A 22,520-nucleotide genomic window follows, 5' to 3' on the forward strand; every position below is an offset into this window, starting at 1 on the left:
AAGACTAAAGACAAGGCCGGGCACAGTGGCTCAAGCCTGTAATCCCAGCACTTTGGGACACCGAGATGGGCGGATCACGAGGTCAGGAGATCGAGACTATCCTGGCTAATACGGTGAAACCCCGTCTCTACTAAAAAATACAAAAAAACTAGCCGGGCGAGGTGGCAGGTGCCTGTAGTCCCAGCTACTCGGGAGGCTGAGGCAGGAGAATGGCGTAAACCCGGGAGGCGGAGCTTGCAGTGAGCTGAGGTCCGGCCACTGCACTCCAGCCTGGGCCACAGAACCAGACTCCGTCTTAAAAAAAAAAAAAAAAAAAAAGACTAAAGACAAAAGGAACTTTGTTTAGACCAATTTCTCCCATTTGGAACAGACTGGATGCTAGTTGATAAAATTATTTCCTATGAGGATACCAGTTAACAGTTCTGATACTGCTACCTACATACACTGGAATTGGATAATTAAATAAATGGATGATGAGTGATGGGACCATGTTTCTCATTGCTGGGGTGAGAGATTGCAGATAAGTAAGGGGAGAAGGCTAGAATAATTCATGTGGTGACAGATTAGGATTGGAGATAGCAGTATGAATTTATGTTTAGTTTAATTTAAATACAGATGGTTACATACACAAATATTTATAAATATATGTATATACATGGGCTACTATACACACATATATTTCCTTGCTAAGTCAGCTGAAAAGGCCTAGAAACAATAACACCCCACAATAGCATGCACACCTAGAGTTTGGAATGTCCTAGAGACTTGTTGAATGGCTTTGTCCAAAATGCGGACAGCAATATGGACAATAAAGTCCAGGCTGAGGTGGTCACAGATGGAGATGAGGAACTTATTGGGAGGTGACTCTTGTTATGTTTTAGCAAAGAGACTGGCAGCATTTTGCCCCTGCCCTAGAGATTTGTGGAACTTTGAACTTGAGAGAGATGATTTAGGGTATCTGGCAGAAGAAATCTCTAAGCATCAAAGCAGTCAAGAGGAGACTTGGGTGCTGTTAAAGGCACTCAGTTTTAAAAGGGAAACAAAGCATAAAAGTTTGGAAAATTCACAGCCTGACAATGTGATATAAAAGAAAATCCCATTTTCTGAGAACAAATTCAAGTCAGCCACAGAATTTGCATAAGTAATGAGGAGCCAAATGTTAATCACCAAGGCAATGGTGATGGCAGCCCCTCCCATCATAGGCCCAGAGGCTTAGGAGGAAAAAATGGCTTAGTGGGCCAGTCCCAGGGTCCATCTCTAGTGTGCAGTCTAGGGACGTGGTGCCCTGCATCCCAGCTTCTCCAAACATGACTAAAAGAGGACAAGGTAAAGGTTGGGCTGTTGCTTCAGAGGGTGGAAGCTTCAAGTCTTGGCAGCTTCCCCATGGTGCTGAGCCTGCCGGTGCACAGAAATCAAGAATTGAGATTTCAGAGGATCTATGGAAATACCTGGATGTTCAGGCAGAAGTTTCCTGCAGGGGCGGGGCACTCAAGGAGAGCCTCTGCTAGGGCATTGCAGAAGGGAAATGTGGGGTCAGAGCCCCCACACAGAGTCCCTATTAGGGTACCACCTAGTGGAGCTGTGAGAAGAGGGCCACCATCCTCCAGAACTGAGAATGGTCGATCCACTGACAGCTTACACCGTGAACCTGGAAAAGCCACAGACACTCAACACCAGCTTGCCCATGAAAGCAGCTTGGAAAGAGACTGTACCCTGCAAAGCCACAGGGATGGAGCTGCCCAAGACTGTGGGAGCCCACCTCTTGCATCAGCATGACTGTGTTGTGAGATATGGAGTCAAAGGAGATCATTTTGGAGCTTTAAGATTTGACTGCTCTGCTGGATTTTGTATTTGCATGAGGCCTGTAGCCCCTTTGTTTAGACCAATTTCTCCCATTTGGAACAGCTGTGTCTACCCAATGCCTGTACCCCCATTGTATCTAGGAAGTAACTAACTTGCTTTTGATGTTATAGGCTCATAGGCAGAAGGGACTTGCCTTGTCTTTGATGAGACTTTGGACTGTGGACTTTTGAGTTAATGCTGAAATGAGTTAAGAATTTGGGGGACTGTTGGGAAGGCATGATTTGTTTTGAAATGTAAAAAGGATATGAGATTTGGGAGGGGTCAGGGGCAGAATGGTATGGTTTGGCTGTGTCCCCATCCAAATCTCATCTTGAATTGTATCTCTCACAATTACTACATATCATGGGAGGAATCTGGTGGGAGGAAATTGAATCATGGGGGTGGGTCTTTCCCATGCTGTTCTTGTGACAGTGAATAAGTCCCACAAGATCTGATGGTTTTAAAAACACAAGTTTTCCTGCACAAGTTCTCTTCTCTTGTCTGCTGCCATGTGAGATGTGCCTTTTACCTTCTGTCACGATTGTGAGGCCTCCCCAGCCACGTGGAACTGTAAGTCCAATAAACCTCTTTCTTTTGTAAATTGCCCAGTCTCTGGTATGTCTTTATCAGCAGTGTGAAAACGAACTAATACAGCAGAGATCAGAAAACTTTGGCAAAGGGTCAGATTGTAATTATTTTAGTCTTTGTACATCATATAACCTCTGTGGCAATTACTCAACTCTACCATTGCGGCACAAAAGCAGCTATAGGTGACCTGTAACTAAACTGGTGTGGCTGTTTTCCAATAAAACTTTATTTACAAAAACAGGCAGCTGGCGATTTGGTGTATGGGCCAATGTTTGGTGACTCCTGGTCTAGAGAGACGATGCAAACAGCCCAGGGCCCTGACACTCCTTAGAACATCTTGCTTTAGAAATAATGCATTTCCTAGTCACTGAAATCCCTGTTTGCTTATTTTTTGTTACTTGCAGCCAGAAGCCCCCAGACAGATACAAGTGTGCCAGCTCTTGTGCCCACTCTTTCCCTGTTTCCTACTGGCTGCACTGGGGTGAATGAGAGAGGCCGGGGTGAACAGGCAGCTGGATGGTGCACATCTGTCTGCCCATGTCTGACTGTCTGTCCATGGGAAGATTTTGAGGAAATTGGATGAGGAAACAGCATGGGTGGGATAGAGCATCCCAACTCTTCCAAACTGGTGACACGGAAGGCCGGCTGACTTCTCTGCCTCAGTTTCCATGTTTGAAGAATGGGGTGTTGTGAGAATGGAAGCAGTTGGGGAGTGCAGGCCTAGTCCCTCCTGGGAGCACATGTTTATCCCCCATAGACAATGGACATGAGTCTGGCCCTAACCTCAGGCAGTGCAGTGACCTTGGGGAGGAGCCATGAACGCCACAGGCAGTGCAGTGACTACCTCGGTAGAGCCGGCACAGAGAAGCTTGGGGCATCCTGGAAGGCTTCCTGGAGAAGGTGCTGTCTGAACTGGGTCTGGGTCTGAATGATGTCAGGGAAATGTGGGGTTTGAGAGAAGGGGATCACAGGCAGAAGGGGCAGCAGTGAGTACAGCCGTAGGGAGAAAACGGGGTGTGTGGGGAGAAAATGGTGTGTGTTGCTGGAGCATCTAGGAGACACCAGAGAGAATGGGAAGACTTTGCAGGGCCTTGTGAGCCTCAAGAGCATCAAGGCTTCCTCGTGAGGCCATGGGGGCCACAGAGGATTCTAAGCTTCCCCAGATTTGGGGGTCCCACAAGAGAGAGGGAGGAAGACAGGAGGCAGTGGTGGGCATCTGGGTGGCGGGAGCCTGGCCCAGACCACACGGTGGGGACGTGGGGAGGTATGGGTACCAGCTAGTTAGGGGTGCAGGTGGGTGGCATGGAGGGGAGGGAGAAGGGGCATCTGGGAGGAGCAGTGGGTGGGCAACAGGAGGCTCTGGTCAGGCGGATGACGGTCGCCACCAAGAATAAGCTCAGGAAATTCCCTGTTGCTGCTGATGGATTCCAGATGTTCCTCAGGAGGTGCCCACTGCTAGGCCTGATGCTCAGTGACAGACATGGAGGCGGCCAGACCAGGCGACTTGCTGGTTTTCAGGTAACTTCTGGTCAGGACGAGCAAAGATTGGACATGCCAGGGATGCTTGCGTACCCACAAAGAGGCCCCGAGGCCATCCCCAGGGCGGCCTCGTTGACATCAGGCCTGTGAGGGGGAAGTGGGGGGCCTCTGCCTGCCACCTGCAGCCAATACCAGTCTGCAGGTGCCAAGGCGAGGATGCATCTGTCCGGTCAACCGTGTCCCTGTCAGTGGCCCCTGGCACACAGTGGGTGCACAGTGCCTGCTCATCAGGTGGACCTAAAGGCTCCCAAGCCCAGGTCCCTTCTTGCTGTTCTCTCCGGTACCTGTGTGATGCTCTGAAGCCACAGGAAGTGACATTTGTGATCATGCTGGGGCTGCTTGTCAGCTCACACTCATCACCCTTCTGGGCTGGTGTGCTGGAGAGTGGGGGGCCTGCCTCCCTTTGCAGGGGTCACTTTGTCATATCGAGCAGCAGCAGTGCTAAGTCCCCTCCCAACCTGGGCTCATGCAGCTACCCGGTTCACCCTCTTCCCTCTTTTCCCTGTATGGGAGGTGATCTCTTGATCTCTAAGCTGAAGATCCAGTCTTCTATAAACCACCCCCTTCCTCTAAAAATCCCACTCTCCTGCCCCTCACCTTACTGTGCTGGGGTTCCAGTTTGAGTCTGCCTCTAAAACCTGAAGGTGAATCCTCGGCGGTCAGGGATTGCGTCTGAGTGCTGGTATCTCCCAGCAGCTATCTCAGCCTGGCACCCAGTTGTGATTAAAGAAAAAAAAAATGTTGTGGATGGAGTGAAAGATGAAACCTTCCAGGTGACTAGCTGCTGCCGTCAGAGAAGAACTTAGCATTGAGCTCGGCACTTAGTAGGTGCTCAGCAAGCGTCGACTGCTCTGATTTTGATCTGTGTCTACTTGGGCTATACTCAAGGATTTCGGGGGATCTCCTTCTTGATTAGAACCCAAGACTCCTCTCTCCAGCTGGGAAAGGACCTCTATTCTGTCCTGACCACCTGAGGGACACAGTTCTGTCTCCAGGCCCAGCCCAGGACCTGCAGGCTGATCCGAAGGTTCAAGGGATTCAGTTGTAATATGAAAGCCCCATGTAGATGTCCACGTTAGCCTGAAGAGTGGCTAATCCTTGTGGGTACCAGACACCCTGCTGGGGTGATGTTACAGGCATTATCTCATCAGAAACACCAAGTGCCAGCATCTCATGGTGCCCGCGTCAACCTCATGCTAGGGACCTGGTGGTCGAGGGTCTGCAGGGGAATGACCCTTAGCAGGAGGCAGCTGGGTTATCATGTTTGGTCCATTGCTCTCACCACCGAGGAGTTACAAGCTCTTTTGATTTCTCTCCAACTCTTCATAATATCTGAGGTTTTTCTCCACCAGAAAGGGCCCTGGGAAGGCAGAGGGTGCTGAGTTCTGTCCTGATCATGTGGGCTGCTGTCTTGGGCATCCCATTCCTCAAAGCAGTGAGCTGTTTCTAGGGCCCTGAGGTCCAGATGCTTAGGAAACCCTGGGGCTGAGGCCAAATGGTGTCCAATCCCTCATGGTGGTGGGGTCTTTGCATCTTTATATTGACTGATTAAAAATAATCTTAATCAGACATTAAAGTTGATTCAGTTGACCCTTGGAACAACATAGGTTTGAACTGTGCAGGTCCACTTATACGTAGATTGTTTCAATTAATGGATTGGAAAATATTTTGGAGGTTTACAGCAATTGGAAAAAACTCGCAGATGAACATGTAGCCTAAAATATTATAAAATGTTAAAAAGGTATGTCATAAATGCATGAAATATATATAGATACTAGTCTATTCATGTGGCAATCGACTGTTTATTAATCGATAAGGCTCCCGGTGAACAGTAGGGCTATTAGTAGTTAAGTTTTGGAGGAAGCAAAAATAAAGCATAAAGCCGGTGCAGTGGCTCATGCCTATAATCCCAGCACTTTGAGGAAGCTGAGGGTGGATCTCTTGAGCCCAGAAGTTCAAGGCCAGCCTGTGCAACGTAGGGAGAACTCATCTCTACAAATAATAGACTAATAAAAAATTAGTCGGGCGTGGTGATGCACACACACCTAGTCCCAGCTACTCAGGAGACTAAGGCAGGAGGAATGCTTGATCCCGGGAGGTCGAGGCTGCAGTGAGCTATGATGGTACCACTGCACTCCAGCCTAGGTGACAAGGTGAGATCCCCATCTCTAAAAAAAAATTTTTTTACAAGCAACGCATGAACTTTTGACAGCAGAGGGTTTCAGTGTGCCTTGAACCCCTTGTTGTTCAAGGGTCAACTGTAGAAAAATAAATGAGACAGTTTCTGTAGTGGTTACTGCAGGTGCCCCAGGCCCCATTGGAACCCTTTAGTGGGTCTGTGTAGCCCTCCCCCTGCCTCCATGAGCATTGCTAGTGGTTGACTTCCGGGAGGACAGTTCTGCAGCTTCTGAGACTCACTCCTCCATCTTGTGCACCAAGAGCCAGAAGGGTCTGGGACTCTACCTTTCCAGGGTCCAGAGCCCCGACAGGTCCCCTTGGGATCAAGTTGACGCTGGAACTTTGTCCACAAGTGTCTACCTTGCTCAGCTTCTCCCCCTCCTTGATCCTCTTCCCTGACTCCCTTAGCTGAAGCTCCCTGGGAGCACATCCTTAAAACGTCCTTAATCCCTTGTACACAAGACCACGTCTCAGGGTTACTTCTGGAAGAATCCTACCTAAGATAGTTTTTTTTCTTGCAGACCTTATCAGAGCTTTCGTCATGCTATGGGGAATAATGATTTCCCAAGAGGGAGGAAAAGTATGCAGTGTTTTGCAAAATCATTTAACAACAATGACCACCCCCTTTACCAGAACCTGCCTGAGCTAGTGTTTTCACGGGGCTCCCTGAATGCTGCCTGAACTCATAAAACAGAAAGGTTGAATGAATTGTTCAAGGTTACACAGCAGCTCCGAGGGATCTCTCCCCCTCCATTGAATGCATCCGGGGTTGTTGTAGAAACGGGTGGGGAGTGAGAAGAGCTACATTTGGCCAAAGAAGTGAAAAAGCCTCATTCCAAAGAATTGTAAAATTTATTGTATAAGTATTGCAGCTTTTCAGAATGTCATCATTGCCACTAATGATTACTGATACACAACAAGCAGTTTCTTCAGGCCTGTGGATTGGCATCCAAATACAGAGTCTTATGCAGCGGGGCGTGGGTGCGCGCCCCGCGTGCCACAGAGCGCTTACATAAGTTTAACTTGAACAGAGCTTGGGAAATGGAGCTGCAAAGGAGAGCAGTTCCCACGCCAGGAACCAACGTGAAAGCATTGGAATCAGCACAACAGCCATGGAATCAGGCAGGCAGGGGAGGACGGGCTGTGTCCTTCTGAGCTCTATAGTACAGCAAGATTTCAAGCAGTTTCCAGAAAAAAACACAACAACAACATTTTCTTTCCTTATCATCGGGATATTTCATGGTTCTGGAAGCTTCGTGTTGCACATAGGAAAAAAAATTTCTCTGAAACGTACAATTCATAGGGACGACCAGTGAGGACAGGGCATGAACCCGGCTCTCCCCCAGCCCTGATTTTTGCTACATATGGGGTCCCTTTTCATTCTTTGCAAAAACACTGGGCTTTTTGAGAACACGGAAGGTTCTTAGCACAATTCGCGAAATCGTCTGTGCAGAACCGGGCTTTGCAGGGGAGATAATTTTCCTCCTCTAGAGGAAAGGTGGTGATTGACAGGCAGGGAGACAGTGACAAGGCTAGAGAAACAGTGACGAGGCTAGAGAAAGTCACCCTCGGCCTTCCCTGAACCGGATGGAACGGCAGATCCCTGAAACCAAGCTGGTCCCCCTCCAACTAGCCACTTCCGAGAGCCCCATCTAACTTCCTACTGGAAAAGAGGGCCTCCTCAGGGGCAGTCCAAGAGTCTTCAAAGATAATGTGACAACTACCATCTAGAGGAAAGGGTGCACCCCCAGCAGAGAAGCGAAGAGCTTAACTCTGGTCGTTTCCAGAGACGACCTGCTGGCTGTCTTGGGATGCGCCCAGCCTTTGATAGGTCACCACCCCCATGAACTTCTGCCATCCGTTGGGCATGAAGCCGGGGACAATGGGCTTCAACACGGAGTTGTCACGAGAGGGACAGGCTCTGTCCTCAAGCCGGCTGAGGGCAGCAACCACTCTCCTCCCTTTTCTCATGCAAAGCCATTCCCACAAATCCAGACCATACCATGATGCAACGAGACCCAAACACTTTGGCTCAAGAGGATATGGGGACTGCCTCAGCCTGGCTTTGGGCTGACGCCATGCACACACACAAGGTCCACTTCTAGGTTTTCAGCCTAGATGGGAGTTGTGCACAAACCTTGGCAAAAAAGATTGGAGGAGCAGGAGGGGTCACCTCACCAAGCTAAGCACCTCCTCAGCGGAGAGAGGGTGAGGACGCGCGAGGACGATGGGGTGTCTGAAAAGCAGGAGACCTTGGTGGACCCTGGGAGGGGATACCAGTCCCAGGTGAGTGAGGCACTGGCCAGGAATGTCCCCACCCTGCGACAGGAGTGTCACTGCTTCTTCAGTAAGGCACTAGAGACACGTCACATAAAGGAAAGATACGTTTCAATAATCTTTACAAATGTGTCCTTGTACCTTTCAGGATAACCTGTATTGATTTCTCTGCAGGACCTTTTCAAAGAATCCTCTTCTAGAGAGAAACAAATTCTAGGCTGACGACTTCACGGAGAGACAGGTTCTGCTGTTGCCAATGAACGAGAACTTTCTACTAGGCTGGCGGCACGCAGAGCCCACGTCTGTCAGCTGCCACCTTCTTAAAGCACATGTTTCACATGCATGCAGTTCAGGTGGCTAGAACTTCAAAACTGTGCGCAGGTTTTTGTTTTGGAAGTTAAAGAAGTTGTTCACAAACAATAGTTATTGCCTCTTATATCTTTCTTTTATGTTAGTCTGCTAGTCAGCATTCTGCCCACAAAGGAAAGCCACTCCCATGGGAAGGGAGGGGGTAGCAGCTGGGAGTCTGCCCTTCCAGCTGGGGGACCTCCCACCCCCATGGGGAGGAAACACATCGAGCTCCAGCCACTGGCCCCAGTGGGTCCCAAGGCCCCACCCTTCATGCTCTCCTCTCGTCACCTCTATTTATGCTTGCGTGCCCCTTCCCCCCTTCACCTGCATGTCACCAGCAGGTCCCGCCAACCCCAAATCTATTTGGTGAAAATCTGAAGAACAAGAGCAGAGCCTAATAGAGATGTAAATGAAAACACAGATCAACAGACGCACCAGAAGGGAAGCGTTGTTTCTGCGGGGTTAGGAGATGGAAAGGTGGGAAGAGAAAAGGTGAATTCTGCACCCGCAGCTTGGGTTGGTGTTGACTCAACTGCTTTACTCACTTTAACCCTTACACCTATCCTGGGAGAAACCTGGGCTTGTCACCTTTTCATGTTGGGTTATCTGTTTATTGGCCTCTCAAGTGAGAATTGATCCGTGAAGGGAAACAGACAGGATGAGGTCAGATTTCGAATACCCTGGGCCTTCCTAGGGTCCAGTGCGGCAGTTACCGCACCGCCTTCACCGGTGAACCTTGAGCCGGCTGAACCACCACCAAAGCGCCCTGCACAGACAGGACATCGAGCCCTCTGGCTTGTCCCTGGGAGCCCGTGCACCAGCCACTGCGGCTTGTGAGGGGCACCATGCTCCACCCCACGGGGACCTTCATGGTTGGAAAAAAGAAGAGGAAAAACTAATTCCTTCGGTAACAGTTTATTTTCATTTTTGGGAAAGGCAAAACCACTACGTGGAACTCCGTGCCTCCATGGTTAACTTTCCTATTTTGCTTGTGATTTAAAGGCTGTTCTGGGCCAGAGGGGGAAAAAATGTGTCTCCTTCGGTAGGGAATGTATAACGTGGTGATAACCTGTCACTAGGCAGAAGCAGCATCCACTCTGCAGGGACAGCGGCCCCTCGGGAAAGCCGGCCGCTCCCAGCCAAGGCCTCTCTGCAGACTCCACGGGGGGCTACCCTCTGCCGTCAGGCAACTCTGAAATTCCGACATTTCTCCCTTAAAGTCTCAACAGACACGAGAGAAGTTTCCATCAAGCAAGCACTGACATATTTATATTAAAAAATAGTGCAAAATCTCAACATTTATATAAATAACTCTAAACCCCTGCTTTGTAATTTTTTTCTTTACAAGGTAATACACACTTTCTGACTTGGCACTCAAAAATTGCCATTTTTTTTCCTCTTCTAGTTCAGAAAACAACTTTTTTTTAATAGGCCTCTTCTAATACAAAAATACTCCTGCCCTCGCACATACAGTTTCTCTTATCTTATATATATTTATATATATAATATTGCAGATCTTTAAACAAAGGTTTTGTGCAAATATGTCTTTAAAGTTAAGTGAAATTATCATAAACAAAAGAAAATAAGCATTCACGCACGCAGCTCAACTAGAAACAAGAAAGACTACTGTAGAAACTTTTTTCTCTTTTGCCTTCAAGACACAGCTCAACAAAGAAACGTGTTTTTTTTTTCTTTTTTCTTTTTTGCAAGCTCTCTTAGCTTGTGCATTCAGACCAGACATCACATGTAAATATTTATACACAGGGAGGTGGGAGGGGAGGGTACACGGCGCATTGCTGTGCCCCTGCCTTCCTCTCACTCCTCTTCTAAGCAGCGCGGAGTGTCCTGCCTTTTCACCTGCGCAGCCCCAGCCCGGCCCCCCGGGGACCCTAGAGAGCGTGTCCTTTCTGTTTATCCTTCTCTTTGCTCCAGATGGCTGCACTCTCTAGGGGCGCGATGTGTGTGTGGTGGAGCCGGGTCCCCTCCAGCAAGGAGGGCGGCCCACTGCTCTGCTGGTGCTGGAAGGAGGACCCCGGGTAGTGGCCGATGACCTCGCTGTAGGTGGGCGGCGGCCCCTCCATGCGCCCGCCGCTGCCGTAGCACGTGGCGCTGATGCCCGAGTTACTGCTGGGGGGGCACGGGCCGCCCAGCCTGGCACTATCCATCAGGTCACTGTCGAAGATGGTTCTGTTTGGGGGTGCGCGCACCGACTCCCGGTTCAGTTCCAGCTGCTGCTCGGGGTCCCGAAGCTGGAGGGTGCAGGGGCCCTGGTAGGGTGGGGGCTCCTCCCCGTCCGACAGCGAGATGGTGGGGGGCAGGTCGATCTCGTGCTGCAGGTACGGGTAGGTGGGCTGGAAGCGGTGGAAGCGGTCCCGCTGGGCGAAGGGCGGCACGGCCAGGCGGTCGGTGGGCCGAGGCGGGGCGTAGACCTGCGGCTGGAGGAAGCAGAGCGGGAGTGAGGGAGGGCGGCCTTCTCAGGTCGGTCGTCCAGAAGCGATCCTGGGCCTGGAGTTCTGCTGCATGGGACCTGGCTCTCTGGGGAGAGGGAGAGGGCGGCAGGGCTGGCGGGGGCAGGAGCCGACAGCCTGATCCCGCGGGGGGCCCTGGCCTGTGGGCAGCACTGCAGAGCTGCACCGCCTCCTCCAAACAGGGGCAGCGTCCGGGCTCCCGTGTGCAGAAAGCAGAGAGCTGGACTGCTCCCTCAGGGGCAGGGAGCAGATTATCTCGGGCAAGGAGGATCCCAGCAGCAAGGACACTGCAGAGAAGCGCGGAGGGGTGAGCCTTTAGCAGCCCACACTGCTTTCGGGGAGCAGCCCGGGGTGGGGTGGGGCTGTTGGAGGGGAGGCCGAGGGAGGTCTCACCTCTGGGATTCCGTTGCCTGACACTGTGCTCTCGGAGGGCCACAGGCATCCTTCCTGCATGGGAGGAAAGGTACAAGCAGGGTCAGTGGGGTGGGCAGGAGGGACAGCAAAGGCTCAACCCAGATTCGACTCTTAGGCCTTTACCCGGGAATCAGCTCTTGAACCACCCACCTCTCTGCTTCCGCACCAGCTTCCCCAGCCCTGGCCCTGGACGCTTTTCCAGGACATGACCACAATCGCCTCCTCACTGATCCCTAGGGTGCCCACTGCTATCCCCCGAAAATCCAGCCTGACACTTTCCAAAACATACACCAACTCGTGAGGCCCCCTTCTCAAAGCCGGCTGTAGCTTCCCAGGGGCCTTAGTGGCTTCTCCGGAGGCTGAGCGTGGCCTCAGCCCCTCACCCCTGGCCCCACTCCCCTGGGCCTGGGCCCCCTGCTGGCTGTGTGACCTGCAGCAAGTTATTTAATGACAATGCTGCAGTTTCTGTACCTGAATTATAGTACTTGCGATTAGAGTACTTGCCTCACTGAGTTGCTCAAGCACTTGCTGAATTTGAACATAAAATCCACCCGGAGCCCACGTGGCACTCAGGTAGCATGTGAATGTGCTGGGAGTCACCTCCAGACTCCCACCAGTCACACTCACTGGCCCCATGGGGCCCCAACAAGCTGAGCCTGAGCCGCAGGTCCTTTGCACGGCCGCCAGGCTGCACGGCCAGCTCCTATCCACTTTCAGTTCCAGCGTCCCCTGCAGACCCGTAGAGACCAGCATGTAAAGGGCCTCTCGGGAACCTTGCCATCTGTTGATTCCCTTTCTAGCACCTGTCCTACCTTAATCATTGCTTCTATGCATTTATTTCTTTACCGTCTTTCTCTCCCTCGATCTAGTGAGCCCATTATTACTGATATCCCAGTTCACAGGTGAAAAACAGGAGAGTTGAGGAAAGTCCTCAAGGCGGTTGCTCTGCCATAAAACAGTGATTCGGTCTCCGGCAAAGGAGGAGTGTGGTTCCACTGCGGTGCCAAGCTCTGGTCTGGGTGCAGGGGCACAGCTGCCACTTCATGAAGCTTATGCCATCTGCTCTGAGATTATAGCAGGGGCCTGGACCTCCTCCCAGGAAAATGAGACCCCATGCCAGGGCCAGTTCCTCTGAGTTTCCGCAAATGCCATGACAGTGAGCCCTGGGCCCGGGGAAAGGGATGTCTGTTACTTTTATAGCTTCATTGAAATATAACTGATATGCAAATAAATGGACATATTCAAAGCATACAATTTGGTAAGCTCGGGCATATATTTATACCAAGAACCTCTTACCACAATCAAGATAATGAGTATGTCCATCACCTCAAAAGTTCCCTTGGGGCAGGTTTTTTGAGGGTTCCCAGGTAGGATACCGCTCACCTGCAGCCTGGGTAGGAACAGCTAGAGGGCGGTAATTTCCCATATGGCCACTAGGAAGCTCTGTGGCCCTCAAAACTGTCCCATCAGGAACACTCCTACCCCTTAAGGAGGTCTTATCCTGCCTTGTCTCCTGATTTAGTGAATGGGCTCTGACATTCTTCAAGTTGCAAAGCCAGATCCACGGGATCATTCCTGACAGCTCCTCTCACCACCACCCTTGTTCCACCCACCCACCCTTGATCTCCTCTTACTTCTCCCTCTATTAAACAGTTCTATCCACCTCTCTCCCCAGCATCTGTGCCTAGTAGACAGCAAAGTCCTCTGGAACCAGCGCCTCCAGGTGCACACATTCCATCTGCAGCCTGCAAAAATACAGATTCTGTAGCAGGAGGACTGGTGAGGCTACGTGTCTCACAATCTCCCAGAGGCTGCGAGTGCCGCTGGTCTTTGAGGTCCTTGAGGGCTCTTCCAGGGTCTCCTCCTCCACTCTTGCCCTTCCCCATGGCCCTTCCTCCTCACAGAAACGGGAACATCTCCCTCACACCCCCCATCCCACACTCTGTCACTCCACTGCTTAAACCCTTTGGGCCCCCCACTGCCTCCAGGAGAGAAAGTTCCAACCCCTTACTAAGACCCATGCCCCTGTAGATGTCCACGGCTGTAGTACAGCTGTTTCCTTTAACGAGTTTTCCTATCTGTATAGCGGGCTGATGACAGCACCTGCAATGCACCGTACAGTGTGTTCTGTAAGGTGCCCAGGGAACACAGACTCTCACGTCTTGCCTTTGGATTTGAGCCCATTCTGGGCCTGGACCAATGGCCCCTCTTTCCTCCCTTTCCTGAAGAACTTTGACCTTCCCCTCATGCCTCTCGAAGGCGAAGACGTGCTAACCCCGGAGCTCTCCGTTAGCCCTCAGGCAGATCAGGCACCTCCTCCAGTCTCCTCCAGTCCCCTCCTGCACCAGAGTCTTTGTCCCTCTGCCCCTGGTAGCCTATTCATGGGTTTCACTCGCCGTACAGGAGCTGCTACCATTTCCCCAATGCCAGGCGCCGCGTGGTATGCAGTCAGTGAGTGCTCAGGTTGCTACTCGAGTGCGAAAGTTGCTGGGTGACCTGTGCGAGTCAGGTTTCTGGAATTAAGTCCCAAAGTGACCTGAGAAGTGGAGGGAGGGGGGCTCAGCTTCAGAATCATCTGGAACCTTCCCCAGCCTCTGGCTGTGTCTGGCAGTCATCCCCAGGTGGAGGACAAGGACAGGTTCCAATCCTATGGCCACTGCTGACAAGCCCCCTGCTCCCAGCAATCTCCAACCACTCCTAGGCTGCAAGGGCTTGGGGTGGACTCCTCTCCTTGGAAGTGGGTGCACCCAGTCTGCCTGTACCTTCCCCATCTAGAGGCTTCTAGACCAAGGGTCTGAAAACTGTTTCCATAAAGAGACAGAGAGGAAAATATTTTCTGCTTTGTGCGCCGGCGGGTCTCTGTCATACCACTGAACTCTGCTGCTACAGTCAAGCGCAGCTATGGGCAAACGCACTGGAAGAGACTTCATTCACACTTGCAGAAGACCTCAGTGACAAAACCAGGCAGCTGCAGTGAGCTGACGCTCCGGCAGCTCCTCCCAGACCCCTCCAGAGCCTTAACACCACGAGGCCAGAACGCAGCTCCCCATTCTTCCCCTAGAGTCCCCAGGCACAATCTTCCCATCCCAGGGGACGGGATGGCCTTCCATCGACCAGCGAGGACTCAGAGCTGTTTCTAAAGAGTGAAAGATGATTCTGGCCAGGACACAGCCCAGCACAAGGAGCCTGGGGGAATTCGGTATCTCCTGAGGCCATGGGAGTGGACGCAAGGTCTTTGGTTCCTGCTGCCGGCAGATGGTTGCACACTGGCCTGGCCACAGTCTTGTCCTTGCCCCTGGGAAATGGGCCCTTGGCGGGCTGGGTTCTCTCGGGAGCAGGAGACCCACGCTGAGGACTGATTTGGGGATAAAGAGGACAAAGGGTCACCCCATTGAAGGCCTGAGTTCCTGGTCCGAGCAGGCCTTGGGCACGAAGACTGGGATTGCCTTTCTGGATAAACCTGAGGTCTGGGCCACTTGGTGGCTGGGCGGTCACTGTAGTGACGTTCTGCATCACGTCCCGGATACCCTCGGAGCAGCGCCAGGGTGCAAGCGCCATTCCTGGCTGAGGGACTCGCCTGCACTGGAGCCTTACCCTCAGAGGGCAGATCCTTGCCCAGTGTCACACAGCAAGAAGGTGGCAAAGCCGGGACCGGACCTCAGAGCTCAGGGTCTTACCCGAGATGGTGAGGCAGGTGGGTGGGGCACAAGCTCTTGTCTCCATACAGGCAAGAGGGGACCCCCAGGGTCATCCTGAAAAGGGGCTGTGGTCGGATAGTCATGCCAGGAGCAGAGCATGGGTGGGCTGGGGGGATGCAGACTGGGCCCAGGGCAGACAGGAGCTGTGTGTGGATCTCTATGGAAGGCCACAGGGCACAGGGACTCCTGTCTGGCAGGGGGTCCCCAGGGGAGCTGCCACATTCTGTTTTAGGCCTAGTAAGACTCTGTGTTTACCCAGCCAGACACCCCAGGGGCTGTGCAGGTGGCTGGGTAGACAGTGGGAGGGGACTTTCTATTGGCCGCAGGTGTCTGAGAGCCAGGACAGAATTCTACCCCCTTCCTGGCAGCAGGATCCCAGGTGCTGTCTCCCACTCCCCAACAGCGAGGCCCCTCCAGTCCGCCTCTGGGAAGGTACACTCTCCCCTAAGTGCATCCTCCCCATGACCACGGGCTGCACACGTGTAGCTTCTACCCACTGTGGAGATGCACACACTGAGGCTCCCAGGGGCAAGGTGAGCCCAGCCTGGAGTGTGTGCCCCTCCAAGGCTGGTGCCTTCTGGAATGTCCAGGGCAACGTCACTCCCCAGCATCTGAGGGAGGACAGAATAGGCTGTGGGCTCTTCAAACCAGCAGTGACAAGTAGTGTGGCCTCAGGCAAATGTTCCACCTCTCTCATTCCCCGTTTCTTCTCTGGAAAGTGGGGTGAACCCTTGAAGTCCCTGACGACATCCCTGGGCAGATGTAACCGGTGCTTGTTGTTGGAATGGTAGCAATAGCAAATAAACACGTAGGTGCTTGAGAGCAGTAGGTCTGCAGCACGCCCTCCGGACAGCATGCTGGGATGCACAGTGGGTCCCGGGTCTGGGGAGCCTGGCATTCCCATCAGAGGTCCCAGGGCTGATGCTCCTTGCCCTGGCAACCTGGTGACGCACTGAGGCTGAGGCCTGACGCAAGCAGAGGTGCCCAGACCTGCTGGCTCGGGACCATGGCCAATAGGCTCCTCAGCTGACTTGGCTCAGCCCAGGGACTCTGAGCACCGCCACCAACCCCAGGAGTCCCCGGAAGTGTGGAGGCCACACCCAGTGCTGCCTGTTCTGTGAGTCCTCCCCACACCTGGCGAGTCCCGGCTCAGAGACGTGCCGCAGCCCCGGGGCTGGCCACGTGCCACCCCCTCCCCGCAGTTCCCAGCCTGCTCTTTAAACAGCCGCTTCCCGCCCCACATTGTTGAGTTACATATCCTGGGTGCAGAGATGGAAGCCATTTAGAGATTAACTCTGCGCCAGCCTTTGGTCCACCTGCGGAAGGATACCCAACGGCAGGGTTTCAGGCGGCCGACGTGGAGCCGGGAGTTCACCGTCAGAGGCAGGCAAGTGCCCACCCACCCGGAGCTGCCCTGTTTGCCCCTGACTTTGTGGAGGCTTGAAGGGGCAACTCTTGGGGTTTCCAGAACGCCCATCAATGCTCACAACTCTGAGAGATCAACACCCAGGACTGTAACGGAGAGCAGGGTCCCTCCTGAAGGGCTCTGTCCTCCTCACACTACCGCTCCGACTTCACCTGGTCCTTCGCAGCTCGGCCTCCAGAGCAGCTCGCCCCGGCTTCCTTCATCCAAGCACCTGCTCTTGTCTGCACCCCTCCAACTCACCAGCAGCACCCCTGGGACTGGCTCACAACCACTTCCCAAACGCAGGGGGAGTTCTGCGTACCCCATGTGTGTGCGCTGGGTAGAGATCGGTCGGGTGGATGGATGGATGGAAGTGCTTTTACAGCCAGTAGTGGCCGGACCCGTGCTCTGTGCTAAAGCCCCATATCTCCGGGGAGGTGGACGGACTGTCAGCCCATTTTACATGTGGGGGACCTGAAGCCCCATTTTGGGGATCAGGGACAGGTCTGAGGGCACGTGGCCAGTACTGGTGGAGCTGGGATTAAACTCGGTCCCCAGGACCTGGTGTCCTGTTGCCTCTATGGCTCTCCACGGCACTGTTGACCACATGACTAGATGTCAGCATAGCACGGGCGCGAGGGCAGGGCTGCCACCTCCCTTCCGTCTGGGTCAGGGCTGCAGGACTGCAGGCACCTTTCCCACCACTACCCCAGTGGGTGTAGAGCCAAATGCCGGCCCCTTGTCTCCACCATCCTGTTGCATCAGGCCTCTGTGTGGGCCCAGAACGCCTTCCTATGCTGCCTGCCCCAGGTGCTTCCCTGCTTTCAGTCTCATCCCTCTAGGTCTGTCTCCACTCAGCCCTGAGAGATGTGGGTCAGGGCAGGGGTCAGCTTGCACTGCTTGTGAGCCCAGCCCTGCCTCCCCAGCCGAGGGTTCCTCGCAGAGGCTCCCCCATCCCCCAGTGGTCACATCTCCCGCCGCATGGCGCTGTCACCACCGGGTGTCTCCTCATCTCCCTCCTGGAACGTCAGCTCCGTGACAGCAAGGACCTGTGTGCTGCTCACTCCCGGGGCCTCGCAGAGCCTGGGACCCGAGGCTGCTAGAGAGTCAGCTGAGTGCGTGAGTGGATCACGAAGCCTCTTCCCAGCCCAGCTCTTCATTCCCCACGTTCCTCCAGCATCTCTGAGGCCCGCCTGGCGGGTGCTTTCCTCCCATTTCAGGGGAGGAAGCTGCTAGCAGGTGGGCTCCTCAGACCCTGTCTTCCTGCCCTGAATCTGTTTCCTGCAAACGCCGCCATTGGATCCCGTTCGAGTTTTTACAAGGGGCGTCCCACTGCCGCTGGGGCCTCAGGCCACAGACAGGATGGTGGGGCACTTACTGAGGACAGGGCATCTTCTCTCCTCCGCCCCTGGCTGTGCCGGCTGATGAAGGACCGCGCAGACAGCTTGTAGTGGCTCAGCAGGCAGGTGATCACCACCACCATCACCATCATCACCACCACGATGATGATGATCTGAACAAACTCCAGCTCCGCTGTGGAGACAGAGAGGGACACGTGAGCGCCTGGACACCCGCAGGCCGCTGTGCTCAGCGCTCAGCCCTTTTGAGCTTTTGTACCTGCCTAGGGGGACGAGAGTGCAACCCCGACTCAGGAAATCCCCCGCCACTGCCCTGGCAAGGTCACAGGCGATGCCTGAGGCTGGGGGACCCGCAGGGAAGCCGCTCTTATGGGGGAGGAAGGGGTACTGCTGGCTGGGAGAGCACCTCAAAGGAGTCCTGGAACCCAAACACCCCCTCTGTAGGGACTGACCCGAAGGAGGTAATGGGACAGGCAGGAGGAAGGCCCTGCTCTCTGCTGTCAGAGCCTCCTGGAGCTGTTCTGCGGATGCACTGCGTGATCTGACCGGCAGAAAGGGAGCCCTGCGCACTGGTTCCTGTCGCTGGGCAAAGGCTCAGGCAGATGGTCACAGACCTTCAGCTGTCTTAGGTGCCCAGGGAGAGAGCAGTTGGTAGGAGAAGGGGACCCGAGTGCGGAGAGAGGAAGTTGGCACTGAGTTTGGGGGTGGAGCTTTGTGGAATTAAATGAGGAGGAGCTACACGTGAACGTGTGTACACAAACCTATGCAAACCTGACACTCCTACATACACATCAACACCCCAACATACACACCCCAACACTCCTACACACACAATACACATGCCCCAACACTCCTACACATACAATACCCCAACACTCCTACACACACATCAACACCCCAACACACACACCCCAACACTCCTATACACACACCAACACAAATGACCCAACACTCCTACACACGCAACACCCCAACACTCCTACATTCAAGTTAACACCAACACACACCCAACACTCCTACACAAATAACACTCCAACACGTACCCCTAACACTCCTACACACACGTCAACACCAACACACATGCCCCAACACTCCTACACACACGACCCAACCCTCCTACACACATACCAACACTCCAACACACACCCCTCAACAGTCCCACACACAAGTCAACATCCCAACACACACTTCTCAACAGACACAAACACAGTGCACCACACGTACCCACACACATACACATCTATGCCACGACTCACAAATACACGCCATGCTCAACAGGACGGGGGTGTCAGGACCCTCCTCCTGGTGAAAAGGCCTCAGAAAACCCACATTCCAGATGGCTGCAGATGTTGCGATTCACATTTTCTAAGGTTGGTTTTTTTTTTTTTTTGGTTTTTGATTTGTTTTTCCCCTAGAAGGCGGAAAAACCCTCAAGTGCTGGAATAGGAAGAAGGTTATTTTGATCCTGCCTGAGCCGGGCAGTTTCTGCTGACTCAAGAGGGTCTGTGCCGAAGCGGCCTCGGCAGCTGGCCGAGCACGGTGCCAGCAGAGCCCCCAGCAATGGGCAAGACGCCGGGTCCCTTGGAGGTGACATGGCAGAGTGGGCACCAGCCGGCAGCATCCAGGGCTAAAGCTCCTCCGGCTTCACCCGGCCCAGGACACCCTGCCCAAGGTGTGCGGGAATGTGACTCCCCAGACCCCGTCTGGCATGGGGGCAAGGAGGACTCCCCATGGCTCCCTGGCACTAACAAGCAATTAGCCAGGCTCCCTGGGGGCCCCAGTTCAAGCCCAGTGCCACTGACTCAGCTCCTCCTCCTCCTCCCAGGACCGAGAAACCAAAGCTGGGGGAGGGGGATTGGGGTGGGCAGGTGTCAGGTGGGAACTGGAGAAACAGGCCGTACAGAGCCGATGCCAGGCGCTTGGGCCATCAGACGGCCCAGGCAAGCACGCTCCAGACCCGGGAGGGCCAGCCGCCTCCTGCCACCGGCTGTGCTCTCCCCAGGGCAGGAAAGCAACCCATCCTAGGTGGGAATGTCACTGTCTGGGAAGCGGCAGATGCCTCTCCACAGAGAAGCACTCCCACATGTGTGTCCACTGCCACTCCTTGTTCCCCACCAGGTTTTCCAGCACTTCCCCGTCTCGGGTACTTTATGCATCTGCGCAACCGCTCAGGGCGCCCTTGTCTACACTGCCACTGAGCCCGTGTTGCTCACCTGGGGCCGTGTCTGCACCCAGGGAACATGTGGCAATGTCTGGAGGCACTTTTGGTTGTCACAACTGGGGGGTGCTCCTGGCATGCAGTGGGTGGAGGCCGGGGCTGTGGTAACCGTCCTGCACCGACAGGACTGTCCCCCATGACAAAGAGTGATCCGAGCCAGTCAGTCGTGCTGCAGGCTGAGCACACACCTAAGAACAGGTGTTTTTATTATTATTCCCGTTTCACGGGTGAGGACACACAGGTTCAGAGGGAAAGCGATTGCCCTCAAGAAGTCCAAGCCCCTAGAGCTGGCGGGTACCCTCACTAGGCAGCCGGCCTCTGCACCAGGAAATTCAGTCTGAGCCTAGGCCTGGGTTGGGGTTCCCGGGCGAGATGCGTCCCCATCTCACCCTGGTGGGGCCAGGAGGAAGAGGATGAACCAACCAAGGGCTTTGGTGAGGCTTTCCCGAGCCCCGAGAAGGCTGCGGCCCTGCCTGCTGGGAACTCAGGCCCCAAGCCCTGCGCCGCCCGTGGGATACCCGCATGTTCCTAGTCAGGAGAGGTCAGGCTTCAGACCCAGGTCGCTGTGGCCACACCTCCTGTCTCCCCAGACAGGCAGGTCCAGGGCCGGGGCAGCCCGGCCTGATTCTGTAGGGCCCAGGTCCGTCTGTTAGCACTCAGGATAAAGCCGCATTCAGGGTACACACAGGGCTGGCTTTGTGCAACACCCACGCCCCCCCACCCCCGGGGCCTGCAATTCCCTGCCCCCAAACCCTGTGCACTCTTCACCCCAGTCCCCCTCCCCAGCTGTCTCCAGGGACCCTGCCCACACCAGCCCTGGAGGGAGGGAGGTGTGTGGCTGTCTTTGTCCCTGTCCCGGGCCCTGGCAGCCCACAGGACCCAGACAGCAGCGAGACAGTAGCTGGGGCTGCAGGGCCGGCGGGACACAGGGGCAATGGAGGAGGCCCCTGCAGACTGAATGGGTGTGGACAAATCCTCATGGCTCTCCTGGCCCCGCCAGGCTCAGCCCCAGGGGCAGGCGGATCTGACTTCTGGATGCCTGTATCCACAGAGTGAGAAGAACGCTCCCAGAAATGAGCACCGGGCTCAGGAGGGCATCAAAGTGTCACCCTGGTCCCCGGGGCACCAACCCCCACTGAGTCACAGGCCCAGGAAAATTCACACGGGGGAGGGGAGGGAAAAACTCTCCAGAAAAGAGGAACTACGACTGACTGCTGGCAAGACCTGGTGAGCCAAGGGCCTGGGGCCAGGCTCAGGGAGAGGGAGATCTGCAAGGGTTGCCGAGACTGCGGCTCAGGAGCATCCTGGAGAGGCACAGGAGGTGACAGGGAAGCGCAGTGGCTAGCTCAGAGGGCACGGGCCCCAGCCTGGCTCTCGGGGGCACGCTTTGAGTCCATCACAGTCACCCTGTGTCAGCGGGGGACAGTGGGCAGCAGCATGTGCGGGCGGCACGTGCTCAGCGCGTAATGCTCCCTGGAGGTGGACCCGGACACACGAGGCGCTCACTTCCACCCCGGCTCCACCAGAACAAGGGTGGCCCAAACCCATCCACCCTCAAAGAGCCGACCTGCGCTGGAATCGCAGAGGGAGCATCTAATGGGAGACCCTGGAGGGCTCCCTGTAAGGTGGGCACTGAGGCTTTTGGTGCAGGGCATGGAGGGAGAGGCAGAGGAGGGCACAGGCAGAGGGTGTAGGTGAGCAGAGGCTGGAAGTCGGATTCTCCTGGATGCCCCTGGACATGCCCAGACATGGAGGTGCTGAGAGGGGCAAGAAAGGTGCCCCAGCCAGCAGCTGGGTCACCCCCACCCATCAGTAAGGGAACACCCTGGGCTGAGTATTCTGGCCAAGGAGACCCCGAGATCTCCATCCAGCTCCAGTCAAGCCCCACCGGCCTGGATGCTGTGCGGGAGGAAGGCTGGTCAGGCACAGCAGCATCAGGGCCCACAAACAGGTCCAGTGAAAACCACCCCGGGCATGGGGTGAGGGGGCACCTCCCATGCACTTTTGCACCCCTGGTGCTGCTTCCAGGGGACGCTCAGCTTTAGGGGACAGGAGCACACTTCTCTGGGGAGTGGACCATGCAGTGCCTGCTGGTGAGGTCGGTCGCAAACTGGAGACCCAACGGCATGTGCACCAACCATCCCTGGCCCCAGCCGTGTTCCCACCTGGCATTACAGGAGCAGG

General features: G+C 54.5%; 1 protein-coding gene across 5 annotated transcripts in view; it reads right to left on the bottom strand.

Moving 5' to 3' along the window:
• Positions 1-6,980: 6,980 nt before the first annotated feature.
• The window catches only part of PMEPA1 (prostate transmembrane protein, androgen induced 1), a 70,329-nt gene continuing 54,789 nt past the window's right edge, over positions 6,981-22,520 (bottom strand). For all 5 annotated transcript variants that reach the window (XM_011978168.1, XM_011978167.1, XM_011978166.1 and 2 more), the window contains exons 2-4: positions 18,139-18,293; positions 11,637-11,690; positions 6,981-11,210 (exon numbers count right to left, since the gene is read on the bottom strand). In XM_011978168.1, the coding sequence (XP_011833558.1) occupies positions 10,665-11,210; positions 11,637-11,690; positions 18,139-18,252 (714 nt within the window). In that variant the 5' untranslated portion in view covers positions 18,253-18,293 and the 3' untranslated portion in view covers positions 6,981-10,664. The remainder of the gene's footprint in view (positions 11,211-11,636; positions 11,691-18,138; positions 18,294-22,520) is intronic.

The sequence above is a fragment of the Mandrillus leucophaeus genome, unplaced genomic scaffold (genome assembly GCF_000951045.1).
Source record: "Mandrillus leucophaeus isolate KB7577 unplaced genomic scaffold, Mleu.le_1.0 Scaffold19, whole genome shotgun sequence".
NCBI classification, from domain to species: domain Eukaryota; kingdom Metazoa; phylum Chordata; class Mammalia; order Primates; family Cercopithecidae; genus Mandrillus; species Mandrillus leucophaeus.